Source organism: Pituophis catenifer, unplaced genomic scaffold, assembly GCF_029215685.1.
Source record: "Pituophis catenifer annectens isolate HBS135680 unplaced genomic scaffold, rPitCat1.0.hap2 SCAF_10, whole genome shotgun sequence".
Classification (NCBI taxonomy): domain Eukaryota; kingdom Metazoa; phylum Chordata; class Lepidosauria; order Squamata; family Colubridae; genus Pituophis; species Pituophis catenifer.
The window spans coordinates 22,412,532-22,426,224 of NW_027256890.1; the positions used below are offsets into that span (position 1 = coordinate 22,412,532).

The 13,693-nt window shown below is 47.1% G+C and overlaps 1 protein-coding gene across 1 annotated transcript; it reads right to left on the reverse strand.

The window, feature by feature from the left end:
* Positions 1-2,581: 2,581 nt before the first annotated feature.
* Positions 2,582-4,706, reverse strand: GAL3ST3 (galactose-3-O-sulfotransferase 3). Its single transcript, XM_070951303.1, has 2 exons — positions 4,579-4,706; positions 2,582-3,737 (listed from the first exon to the last, which is right to left on the reverse strand). The coding sequence occupies exons 1-2, from the start codon at positions 4,704-4,706 to the stop codon at positions 2,582-2,584; spliced, it is 1,284 nt and encodes a 427-aa protein (XP_070807404.1).
* Positions 4,707-13,693: the final 8,987 nt, after the last annotated feature.

Below are 13,693 nucleotides of genomic sequence, written 5' to 3' on the forward strand. Positions count from 1 at the left end.
AACGCCCCTTCCTCTGCCATGGTGCAGGAGGCCAACTAGGCCACGCCCACCATAGCCACACCCACCCAGCAACCAGGCAGAGAAACCCCTTGCTAAAATTTTTGAAGCCGACCCCTGGGGACAGGTCTACTCAAACAGAAGGACAGAGGGTGGGAAATTCAGCAGAGGAGCCCAAGCAGAAGCTATGGGTCGAAAGTATAGTTCACGTACAGGAAGTCCTCGACTTAAGGCCACATTTGGGAACCAGACTTTTCATCGTTAAGCAAGGCGGTTAAGAGAGCCGCATCCATATTTTATGACCCTTTCGCTACAGTTGTTAAGCGAATCGCCACCATTAAATGAACCATGCGGTCATTAAGCGAATCTTGCTTCCCCCTCTCCCATTGAATATGTTTGCCAGCTGGTTGCCAAGCACCTGAATTTTCACCACATGTGGGGATATTGCAGCGGTCGTAAGCGCGAGGACTGGTTGTAAGTCACTTCTTTTCCTTTTTATGACCTTCCTTGCCTCAGCTGTTAAGTGAATCACTGCAGTGGATAAGTAAGTAACCCGGTTGTTAAGTGAATCCGGCTCTCCCCCCCACACCTCCCCCATTGACTTTGCCTGTCGGAAGGTCGTAAAAAGGGGATCACGTCGTTAACTGTGAAAAACAGTCGCAAGCCCCTTTTTCCCCCCCCACTGGCGTCGTAACTTTGAACGGCCACTAAACGAACCCGTTGTAAGTCGGGGACTACCTATAATTCGTTAAAGAGGCAAGGCATAAAGATTCTTTCCAACAGCCCATTAACAGCCCATTGATTCTTCTTCGATAAATGACAAGCAGAATTATATTGGAATATAGAGGAATATTGTGCTTTTTGGGACATCCTCCTTAAAATCTTCTTCCACCTTTTTAAAAAAAAGTGTTTGAAAAAAAAAAACAGGCACGGCACACATTCCAACCTCCATTTGTACGACCTTCATTTCTCATTTGAAAAAGTTGTGAGATTTTTGAGTTTCCCCCCCCCCCAAAAAAAACAGCTGTAAACCTTTCACTAGGGAAAGCCATTTAGTGCTACTTAAAGGATTGGGAGCACTGAGCTGTGATTTGGGGGGGGAAAATGCATATTCAAATCCTGGCGCAACTTTGGTTCCGGTCCCAGCCTACCTCGCAGGGTCGTTGTGAGGATGACACGGAAGGTGTGTGTCTACTGCAGCTATCTCAGGTCTTCGGGAGGAAAGTGGGACGAAATGTTAGCAATAAATCTATAAATAAAATAAATAGAGCAGCGCCTGCCACGTGTCGAGGCCGAATGGGAGCGTGACCTGTTTAATTACGGTTACCTAAAAATCAGAAGCGAATTTCTTTGAAAAGTGGGGAAGCGGAACATCGAGAGCAATGTTTCTCATTCATCCATCAGAGGGAAAAATATATCAGACGTTTGTTAGGAGAGGAAGGAAAGATAAAAACGGCACTGAAAGAAATGTGGGAAGGCTACAGAAGAGGAGGAGGTTGTGAAGACCAGCCTCAAACATTCCCAGGCAGGAAAAAGGCCCTAATTTGTTCTGGTTATATGGAAATAAACAAGAGGGAAGGGAAAGGGAGGGGAAAAGGAAAAGGAAGGGAAGGGAAGAAAGGAAAAGAAAAAGAAACGGAAAGGAAAAGGAAAGGGAAAGAGAAAGGGAAGGGAAAAGGGAAGGGAAGGGAAGAAAAAGAAAAGAAAAAGGAAGGGAAGGGAAGGGAAAAGGGAAGGGAAAAGGGGGAAGGGAAGGGAAGGGAAGGGAAGGCAGAAGAGATGAAAGGAAGGGAAGGCAGAAGAGATGAAAGGAAGGGAAGGAAGAAGAGATAAAGGGGAGGAAAGGAAGGGAAAGGGGGAAGGGAAGGGAAGGAGGAAAGGGAAGGGAAAAGGGCAGGAAAGGGCAGAGCAGGGCAGGGCAGGGCAGGGCAGGGCAGGGCAGGGCAGGGCAGGGCAGGAAAGGAAAGGAAAGGAAAGGAAAGGAAAGGAAAGGAAAGGAAGAGGAAGGGCAGGGAAGGGGAAAGGAAAGGAAAGGAAAGAAAGGAAAGGAAAGGAAAGGAAGAGGAAGGGTAGGGAAGGGAAGGGAAGGAAGAGGGAGGAAAAGAAGGGAAGGAAGAGGGAGGGAAGAGAAGGGAAACAAATGATAATGAAAAAGGGAAGAGAAGAGAAGGAAGGGGAGAGGAGGGAGGGAGGAAGGAAAGAAAGAAAGAGAAAAAGGACAACAGAAAAAGGAGGGGTGGAAGGAAGAAAGGAAGGAAGGAAGGAGAAAAAAGAGGAAGGCAAGCAGGAAGGAAGAAAGGAAGCAAGGCAATTCGCAGAACCCATTCATCATTTTCAAATCCCGACTGCTGAAAAACAGGCCACGATTGATGTCCAGCTCCTTTGGGGCATCGAAAAGGAGAGTCCCGCTCACCCTAGATGCTTCGGTCCTGAGTTCTTAAGTGGATAAAACTGGGTCGAAAAGTCCTAGAGACCCAGGGGCCGAAAAAAGAAGAAAAGAAAGAATCGCAGCTCATTGACAAGAGAACCTCACCAGCCGTCCACCCTGCACAAGCGGCCTCTTTAAGCTCCCCCATCGTCCTGCTCAGGAAGCTTTGATAGCCGGGTGCCGAGGTGGGGGTAGAAGTCCTTGGGGCGAGAGGGGCCGATGGGGGATGACCCGACGCCGGTTTTTGAGGCTCTGCTTCCGTAGCAAGTAGCGGGAATACTGCACCTCAGGCATGACAAGTTTGAGACACTGTTCGTCCGAGTGGGGTCCCGAACCCGGCAAGTCGTAGCCTACGATATCCACCTTGGCGCTGGGCTGCCACGGCCGGAGGTCTTTGTTCTTGATCTGCATGGCCGGGCGCAGCTGGGGCTGTCCGCGAAAGCAGTGGCGTGCCAGGCGCTCGCAGGCCTGGTGTAGGGCCCGGACCTCTTTCTGGAGGCAACCTTGGTCCATCTTGCTCAGCTTCTTCCAGAAGGTGGCATTGAAGTGGTCGTAGAGAGCAGCGTCGAGGGCGTTCCAGGCGCGGATCTGCGTCGCCACGTGGGCCGAGCTGATGTTGAGCTTGGACTCCAGGCTGCGCATGTTCAGCTTGACGTAGAGAATGTCCTCCAGGTCCCAGGCCAGAAGATGGCGGAGAAGGACCAACGATTCGTCGAAATACTCCGCCAACATCACCAGGGAGAAAATGCCTTCTATTTGACGGATAAATTTGGGGAGGTACGTGGAGTCCTCGGGGCTGTGCTCGGGGTCTCCTCCCAGGTCGTACACCAAGGTGTTGTGCGCGTACATGGCGTACTTCTCATGGGACCGGTAGTACTGGGACGGGTTGTTGAGGAAGATTTCCATGGACCCGTTGGGTACCCGTCGAAACGCCGGGCAGTACTGATTGTAGTAACTGAAGAGGGATTCGAACATGGCCACCGGCTCGCGAAGGATGGTGATGTAGACGGTGTCGTTGGGCATGAGGTGGCGCAGCTCGTCGCGGTTAAAGCGCAGGTGGCTGGCGATGAGGCGGGGCGGGATGGTGTACGGGTGCACGAAGCGGGCCGAGAAGTTGTGGGGGTAGCAGAACTGGTGGTCGCAGGCGTGGTGGGGCAGGGCCACCGTCACATTGTGCCGCTCCGCGAAACGGAAGAGCAGGTTCTGCACCGTGGTGCTGGCTGTTTTGTGGGTCTTCAGGAAGGCCACGGCAGTGTGCTTCGGGTGCGGCGAGACCCAGGGCGCGCAACTGAAGGGTGGAGACTTTGGGAACCTACCAGGAGTAGAAACAAGACATCCAGGGATACTCACTGCCACCTCCTGCCTCTTTTCTCTGATACCATAATTCTGCCCATGAACCACAAGATAGGTAAAGGTTCCCCTCGCACATATGTGCTAGTCGTTCCTGACTCTAGGGGGCGGTGCTCATCTCCGTTTCAAAGCCGAAGAGCCAGCACTGTCCAAAAACATCTCTGTGATCATGTGGCCGGCATGACTCAACGCCAAAGGCGCACAGAACGCTGTTCCCTTCCCATCAAAGGGGGTCCCTATTTTTCTACTTGCATTTTTTATGTGCTTTCGAACTGCTAGGTTGGCAGAAGCTGGGACAAGGAATGGGAGCTCATCCCGTTACGCGGCGCTAAGGATTCGAACTGCCGACCTTTCAATTGGCAAGCTCAGCGTCTTAGCCACTGAGCCACCTTACAGGTTTAGCGTTATGCTACACTAGGAGGAGACTCTACGGTGGGGAAACCGGACTTCTGGTCAGCAGAGGTAAAAGGATGCTGCACTAGGAGGAGACACTATGATGCGGAAACTGGACTTCCGGTCGGCTCCAGAATTGAACGGGGGGCGTCCGTTTAGGACCTTCGTGGCTCTTTGAGTGTTTCAGGTTGCCGATCCCTGGTGTAGGATCTTCTGCTTGGGCAGGGCGTGGGGATTGGACTAGATGACCTAGAACAGGGATGTCAAACTCAAGGCCAGTGGGTCACATCCGGCCCGCTAGGTGCTTAGATCTGGCCCCGCGGAGCCGCTCTGGAATCAATCCAGCAACCCTTCTCTGCTTCCCAGCTTCGTTGGAGACCTCCCCCCCACTTCCCTCCTCAGGCGCTTACCAGCTGAAGTGGGCACTCTGGCGCAGGAGCAGAGTGCCAGTGCTGAAGGCCAGCAGGAAGAGAAGGAGGATTTTCTTCCGAGACATCATCTTGAGGCCGTTGGGAAAGATCAGCCAAGGACAGGCCATGCCGGGGGCCTCGATCCGAGCGTGCGGCGAGTGCGAGTCCTGCCCTCATGGACGTCTACGGCAGGCAACCACCATCGAATAGTCTCAGGTTCCGCAGCAGCCAGACCAAGGCCTGTGACATGTCAAGGGAGAACCCGAAGGCAAAAAGCAAAAACACTTTTTTATTAAAAAAAATACACAAGTTTTTTATTTTTATATACATACACAAGGCACAGAAGAGGCTGTACTTCCTATATAAATCTATCTCAGCATCTACTTCTGTCCTATTATCGCAGCACCATTGAGGGTGTCCTGACATATGGCATTCTTGCATGGTACGGGAGCAGCTCTGTAGCGGACAAAAAAGCTCTACAGAGAATCATTAAAACTGCCCAGAATATCATCGGACGCCAGCTACCAGCCCTGGACGACATCTTCGAATCTCGCTCTTTGAGGAAGTTGCATAACATTCTCAGAGACTCTTCCCATCCTGCTCACAATCTTTTTGGACTGGCAGAAGATACAGAACAATTCAAACTCAGAACCACATGTCTTCTGAATAGCTTTTAATCCCAGAGCTATAATCACACTCAACAATGAACTAAAGTGAGCTGTTGGACAGCATTACTTGGTCGGTTGTGTGGATGTTTGGATGGTTTAGGGGTGGGGAATTTGGGGTTCTGGAAGGGACCTTGGAGGTCTTCTAGTCCAGCCCCCTTCTCAAGCAGGAGACCCTGTACAATTATCAGACAAATGGTTGTCTAATCTCATCTTAAAAACCTTGTACCATTATCAGACAAATGGTTGTCTAATCTCATCTTAAAAACCTCCAGTTGGAGCATTTACAACTTCTGGAAGCAAATCGTTCCACTGATTAATTGTTCTCACTGTCAATCGATCAATCAATTAGATCAATCAATCAGAATAGAGCTGGATGGGACCTTGGAGATCTTCTAGTCCAGCCCCCTGCTCAGACAGGAGACCCTATACAATTTCAGACCAATGGCTGTGTAGTCTCTTCTTCAAAACCTCCATTGATGGAGCTCCCACAACTTCTGGTGGCAAGCAGTTCCACTGGTTGATTGTTCTCACAGTCAGGAAGTTTCTCCTTGGTTCTAGGTTGCTTCTCCCCTTGAGAACGTATTTGATTCTCTCTTAAGTCAAAGAATGAAACCACAAAACTGTGATTTTTTCCCCCCCTTATTCTCCTGGCAAATCAGGAGCCTTACAAATCAAAAGCCTGCCATTCTCAGCTTTAAATCGACTCCCTTATTATTCTGCAGAAGGGAAAATCCAACTTCTGGGTCAACTTTCTCAGTCTTTCCCCGCAAACACAGATGAAATCAGAAACATCCTGGGGGGGTTGGGGGGGAATCACTTCCTTCCAACCACAAAAGGAGATCAAGTGTCCGAGATCTGTCTTTTTCTTACAATCTTACAGCAAAACAGAAAAATGAAACTTGTTTTACACCCCCTGCCCCCCCCTCCCGGGTTTAAAAAGGTAAAGGTTCCCCTCGCATGTATGTGCTAGTCGTTCCCGACTCTAGGGGGCGGTGCTTATCTCCGTTTCAAAGCCGAAGAGCCAGCACTGTCCGAAGAAGTCTCTGTGGTCCTGTGGCCGGCACGACTCAACGTCAAAGGCGCACGGAAAACGCCGTTATCTTCCCACCAAAGGTGGTCCCTATTTTTCTACTTGCATTTTTTTTACGTGCTTTCCAACTGCTAGGTTGGCAGAAGCTGGGACAAGGAATGGGAGCTCATCCCGTTTCGCGGCGCTAAGGATTCGAACCGCCGAACTGCCGACCTTTCGATCGGCAAGCTCAGCGTCTTAGCCACTGAGCCACCGCGTCCCTTACAGGTTTAGCGTTATGTAATTCAACAGGCAGAAGGCATTTTGATTGGGGGAAGCAAATCTTGCCGAAAACCACTGTAAGGGACACACACATCTGGAATTTTGAAAGATAAAAGACAGCTCTTTCAAGATGCTCCTGAGCACTGCAATCCATTCGGTCTCTAACTCACTTAATAAATAACAATAATAATAATTCTTGGCTGCTAGGTTGCTTCGTGTTATCTCTGTTGCTTTCAACTTGATTTTTAAAAAAATATCTTTTCAACTGGTAGATGTCCAGGATCACGGATCTAGACGGGGGTGGGGGGGGGGAGGGGGCTGTTTAAATTTCCAAAAAGAAAAGAAAAATGAAACTTTTCAACTCACCGTATGTTTTTTAAGGGACAAAGCTTTCTCAGCAGAGGGCTCAAATGCCCGATAGATTCACATACAGTACAGAAATGAACACCACCAAAAGGATCAACCAAGGAAACTCAAGGAAGTTACACGATATCTTGGTTTAACACGGAGATGCATTCTGCAAAACCTGTTGGACAGGGAGTGAAATGCTCCCGGATCAGACCGGATCACTTGATCCGGTAGCGATGGAGGCGGGTGGTTCGGAGAACTGGTAGCAAAAATCCCTGCCCCCCCACCATGCCCAGCTGAGCCGCACAATCATCAGAGGCTTTTTTTTTTACGCTTAAAAGCATTTTTTCTACAACCTATTTGGCCGAAAAAATGCTTTTAAAAGGAAAAAAAAAGCCTCGGATGATCGCGCGGCTCAGCTGGGATCATCAAAGGCTTTTAAAAGAAAAAAAAACCCCTTTTTTCTTTTAAATGCCTCTGACGATCAGGCAACGATCAGCTTGGATCGTCAGATGCATTTAAAAGAAAAAAAGTCTCTGCCAATCAGGCAACTCAGCTTAGATTGTCAGAGCCTTTTGAAAGCATTTTTTTACAACCTCTTCGCCGAAGAGGTTATAGAAAAAATGGTTTTAAAAGTAAAAAAAAAATAAAAATAAAATTGGCCATGCCCACAGAACCGATAGTAACAAATTTTAGATTTCACCACTGCTGTTGGATCAATAAACACAAGTTGAAATGGGATTTGATCGGAAGCGTTGCAGCGAGACAGTCAGGGATTAGTGCGCTCTGATGAGCCCCGCGAAATCCCGGGCTGACAAACTGCTGCAGAGGGGTCTTTGGACCGGATCTGTCCTGTAGGGACAGGGAAGAAGGAGAGGCACCTCGAAAGACCAAGAGGAACAGGCAAGTTCCTCGGAGGTCAGAGGAAATTCTCCCTGACTCTGCAACGGGGGGGCGGTGGCCATTACGACCGCCAGTAAACTAGGGCAACCGGACTAAGCATTGTGCAGGAGCGGAGAATTAAGTGGAATATTGATGCCGGATGAGTGACATCTAACTCATAGGCAGAAAGGGAAAAAAAAAGAGGATTTTCAAAATAATTGTAAATGTTCTGGCGCTATAACAGCGGCTAATAGGTGTGGGAAAGGATGGAAGAAGAAGGCAGAAGTTATAAAGTGAGAAAACCGAATCAGAAAATTGTTTTTTTGGATTTAAGTATTTGGAGAACTTTAAAAAAAAAAATTAGAAGAATTAAGAACCTGAAAAGATCCTTCTTTAATTTGGGAACTTTAAAGGGAAGAAGATTAAAGAATGAAGAAAAACCTGTAATAGAAAGGACCGGTTAATGACTTAAAAATTGAAACTAAATTGGAATGTAACGTGGAATTTGGACTATGCAAATCTGGGCTGAATTTTAAATTGATTTGGTGCATATAAAGGTGAAAAAGAAGAAGAAAAATTAAATAAGTAAAAACAGTTGAAAGCGGACTGCAAACAAAATGGATACTTTTCAAGCTTGTTGATTGTAATAGTGGATTGTAGAGAGCCATCTTCAGGAGAAAAAAAATTATTACAACACTGAATCTTGGTTTTGGAAAAAAAAAATTTGGACTTTGAAAGGGATAACAGCATGTGAGAATTTTTAAGGAGGCTTTGTTTGTTCACAAGTGTTTTGGCTTTGAGGAACAAAAAAAAAAGAGGATTACAACGTAACTTCAATTGGAATACTATCAACCTAGAAAGAACAAAATGGTGCAGGAACTTAAGGAAATGATGAAAACGAGGTAGTTATCATTGAAAATGGAAATAAGGGAAATGACCACAATGTTGCATGGAAAATTGAAACTTGATGACCAAAAAATTGACTTAGGATACCTTCAAGCTGACATAGAAATAACTAATGAGAAGCAAGAAAAAGAGATTGACAATAAAGAAGACAAAGACAAGGAGATAGATTATGGAAAATTAAATGATTATGTGGGTAGTAACAATAAAAAGGAGAACTTTAAAAATTACATTTGGATTAACAATCTGATAGATGGCAGTCCAGTCTCTTCTTGAAAGCTTCCAGGGATGAAACTCCCACAACATCCGAAGGCAACTTCTCTTCCATGAGTTGATTGTTCTCACTGTCAGAAAATTCCTCCTTATTTCCAGGTTGAATCTCTCCTTGATCCGTTTCCATCCGTTCTTCCTTGTGTGGCCTTCGGGTGTTTTGGAAAACAGCTTGACCCCCTTCCTCCTCTCTGGGGCAGCCCCTCAAATATTGGGACACGGCTATCCTGCCTCCCCTGGTCCTTCTCTTCACTAGACCAGCCAGGCCCAGTTCCTGCAACTGTTCATCGTATGTTTTAGCCTCCAGTCCCCTAATCCTCTTGGTTGCTCTTCTCTGCACTCTTTCTAGAGTCTCCAAATCTTTTTTTATAGTGGTGACCAAAACTGGATGCAGTACTCTAGATGTGGCCTTACTAAGGCTTTGTAGAGCGGTGTTAGTACCTCTCTTGATCTTGATTGTATCCCTCTATTAATGCAATTTAGGATTGCATTGGCTTTTTTGGCTGCTGCCGCACACTGCTGAAGACCAGGAGTGAATTCTAGTCCTGCCACGAAGCCAGTTGGATGACCTTGGTCCAGTGACTTTCTCTTGGCCTTAGAAAAGAGGCAATGGCAAACTACTTCTGAAAACTTACATTCTGCAGTATCCTTCCCCTGGAGTGGGGTGGGAATGTAGCTTTTGCAGTATCCTTCCCCCAGAGTGGGGTGGGAATGGGGATTTTGCAGTATCCTTCCCCTGGAGTGGGGTGGGAATGTAGATTTTGCAGTATCCTTCCCCCAGAGTGGGGTGGGAATGTAGATTTTGCAGTATCCTTCCCCTGGAGTGGGATGGGAATGTAGCTTTTGCAGTATCCTTCCCCTGGAGTGGGATGGGAATGTAGCTTTTGCAGTATCCTTCCCCTGGAGTGGGGTGGGAATGTAGCTTTTGCAGTATCCTTCCCCTGGAGTGGCATGGGAATGTAGATTTTGCAGTATCCTTCCCCTGGAGTGGGGTGGGAATGTAGCTTTTGCAGTATCCTTCCCCTGGAGTGGCATGGGAATGTAGATTTTGCAGTATCCTTCCCCTGGAGTGGCATGGGAATGTAGATTTTGCAGTATCCTTCCCCTGGAGTAGCATGGGAATGTAGATTTTGCAGTATCCTTCCCCTGCCACGCCCACCAAGCCACACCACAGAACCGATAGTAAAAAAAAAATTGAATTTCACCACTGCTGCAGCCATCATAAATACGAGTCAGAGGCAAAGCATCCGAATTCTGACCACATGACTGCGGGGATGCTCGTGAGACGGTCGTAAGTGTGAAAAACTATCCTAAAGTCGCTTTTTCCCCCCCAGTGCCGTTGTCCCTTTGAACGGTCACTAAATGAAGTGTCGTAAGTCGAGGACTACCTGTACAGGTATTTTGACGCAAAAACGGTGAGGTGGGATCCAGAGAGACACACTGGGGGATTGTTTTGAAGGCAATGTGGCCTTGGCACGTCAACTCACCTGTTTGGAAATGAGACTACTATGCCGATACAAACAGGCTCTGTGTAAAAGATACAAGAGGTGAGAAATAAGAGCCGGGAAGGGAGGGGGGAATTAAAACAAATCCATTGACAGCAAATTAATTCTTCCCCTCCTTAGCCAAAAAGGCACATAAATCAGCATCTGTGCATCTTCCCCCATTCCTAGGATCAAAAATATATTTCTTAATGAAGAAATTTCCCCGTTTTACTGAATTAATTAAAAGGGAGATGCTGAGACTCTAAGAAAGAGTGCAGAGAAGAGCAAGCAGGATGATGAGGGGACTGGAGGCTAAAACAGAGGATGAACGGTTGCAGGAACTGGGCCTGGCTGGTCTAGTGAAGAGAAGGACCAGGGGAGACAGGAGAGCATCTTCCAATATTTGAGGGGCTCCCCAGAGAGGAGGAAGGGGGTCAAGCTATTTTCCAAAGCAGAAGAAAGAAAAGAAAGAAAAAGAAAGAAAGAAAAGAAAAGAAAAGAAAGAAAAAAAAAGAAAGACAGACAGACAGACAGACAGACAGACATCTGAGTGAACCATGGATGGACAGAAGACATGGCTGGTCTAGGGAAGAGAAGGACCAGGGGAGACAGGAGAGCATCTTCCAATATTTGAGGGGCTGCCCCAGAGAGGAGGAAGGGGGAAAGCTATTTTCCAAAGCACTTGAAGGCAGACAAGGAATAATGGATGGAAAGTGATCAAGGAGAGATTCAACCTAGAAATAAAGAAGAATTTTCTGACAGTGAGAACAATCAATCAATGGAACAGAAGTTGCCTTCCAAAGTTGTGGGAGCTTCATCCCTGGAAGCTTTCAAGAAGAGACTGGACTGCCATCTGTCACAAGTGGTATAAGGTCTGCTTGAGCAGGGGGTTGGACTAGATGACCTACAAGGTCCCTTCCAACTTTGTTAATCTGTAACCAAGATGATTAGGGGACTGAAGGCTCAAACATACGATGAACGGTTGCAGGAACTGAGTTATGTCTAGTCTAGGGAAGAGAAGGACCAGGGGAGACAGGAGAGCATCTTCCAATATTTGAGGGGCTGCCACAGAGAGGAGGAAGAGGGTCAAGCTATTTTCCAAAGCCCCCGAAGGCCACACAAGGAAGAATGGATGGAAACTGACCAAGGAGAGATTCAACCTGGAAATAAGGAGAAATTTCCTGAGAGTGAGAACCATCAACCCATGGAACAGAAGTTGCCTTCAGAAGTTGTAGGAGCTTCATCCCTGGAGGTTTTCAAGAAGAGATTGGACTGCCCATTTGTCAGAAATGGTGTAGGGTCTCCTGCTTGGGTGGGGGGTTGGACTAGATGACCTATAAGATCAGATCCCTTCCAACTCTGTTATTCTACTCTTATTATTATTCTGCCTATTCACTTGGAGCATAGGCACCAAAGACAAATTCCTTGTGTGTCCAATCACACTTGGCCAATAAAAATTCTATTCTATTCTATTCTATTCTATTCTATTCTATTCTATTCTATTCTATTCTATTCTATTCTATTCTATTCTATTCTGAATTCTATTCTATTCTATTCTATTCTATTCTATTCTATTCTATTCTATTCTATTCTATTCTATTCCTAGAAGGAGGCAAAACCAAGAATAGCCGTCAATGAGCAGGCCTACCTCGCAGGGTTGCAGCGGGGGAGGTTAGGATTAAAAACATATTAAAAATGGAGCCTTGGTGGCGCAGCAGACTAAAGTGCTGTTAAATAGCACCAGCTGCCCGCAATTACTGCAAGTTCGAATCTCACCAGGCTCAAGGTTGACTCAGCCTTCCATCCTTTCAAAGGTAGGTAAAATGAGGACCCAGTTGTGGGGGCAATAAGCTGACTTTGTATAAATATACAAAAGGATGAAGGCTATTGCTTAACGCATTGTAAGCTGCCCTGAGTCTCCGGAGAAGGGCGGCATATAAATCGAACCAATAAATAAATAAATATTTTTCCAAGGGTTAAAAGAAACGGCACGGCGAAGCCTCAGAAGAGGTAAGAAACCAACTTCCAGCCATCCCGACAGGTCAGCTGGTGTCTGCACTTCACCCTTCAGGTGAAATCAATGAGGACTGGCTCCTTGCCTAATCCCAAGGGGTATCAATTGCTTGCCAGCCACCAAGCCGGGTTACTGCGGCTCCAGTTACCCTTCAATGATTAAGCTGACCTGTTTTCACAATGGCAATTCAGCTCCAGAGCAGCGAAGTGTGTCCTTGCTCACACAGGTGAAGCAAACTGAGCAGTGCAACCAATACTCTGGGTATGTAGGACTACAATTCCCATTGTCCCCAACTAGCAGGACCATCGCACGCCTCCGGAAAGCATGAAAAGGAGAAAGATTTATAAAAAAAAAAACCCTACACCTTTCCTTAAATTTGGGGTGGCCACCCATCGTTCTGAGCCACACATATTCACCCATCATCCTGTCCCCTTTTGGGGTAAGCAAGGTTAATCAAAGCACAGGGGGAGAGAAAAAAAGAAAGAAAGAAAAGAAAATGCTATTTAAATCAAAGGAATTAAAAGCTTTCACTCCGTCTATATTGCCCCAATTTATTATATCTTCCCGCTATTTTGTTTCTGTCGTGCCTTTATTGTTTTTATAAATAACTCAAGGGGAACATGCCTAAAACTCCTTCCTCCTCCTATTTTCCCTACAACAACAACCTTGTGAGGTGGGCTGGGCTGAGAGAGAGAGAGAGAGAGAGAGAGAGAGACTGGCCCAAAGTCACCCAGCTGGCATTCACATTTAAGGCAGGACTAGAATTTCCCGTCTCCTAGTTATGAGTCCAGTTTTCTGCATCATATTTTTTTTTATTCGGGGTCCACAAACTGCGCTTTCCGTTTGCAGAAAAGGAAGGGAGGGAGGGAGGGAGGAGAAAAGGGCAAGAGAAGGGAAAGGAGGAAGGATGGATGGATGGAAGGGAGGGAGGGAGGGAGGGTTTAGAAAATGGGGGAAGGGAAGAAGGGAGGGAGGGAGGAGAAAAAGGGAAGGGAAGCAAGGAAGGATAGATGGAGGGAGGGTTTAGAGAAAAGGGGAAGGGAAGGAGGGAAGGAGGGAGGGAGGAGAAAGGGGGAAGGGAAGAAGGGAGGGAGGGAGGAGAAAAGGGGAAGGGAAGGGAAAGGAGAAAGGATGGATGGAAGGGAGGGTTTAGAGAAAGGGGGAAGGGAAGGGAAGAAGGGAGGGAGGGAGGAGAAAAGGGGAAGGGAAGGAAAGAGAGGAAGGATGGATGGATGGAAGGGAGGGAGGGAGGGTT

Bases quoted from the DNA above. Each gene is read 5' to 3' on its own strand.
- GAL3ST3 (XM_070951303.1), bottom strand. From the start codon at position 4,706: ATGGCCTGTCCTTGGCTGATCTTTCCCAACGGCCTCAAGATGATGTCT. The intron at 3,738-4,578 runs GTAAGCGCCTGA...TACTCCTGGTAG, and splicing joins CAGAGTGCCCACTTCAGCTG to GTTCCCAAAGTCTCCACCCT.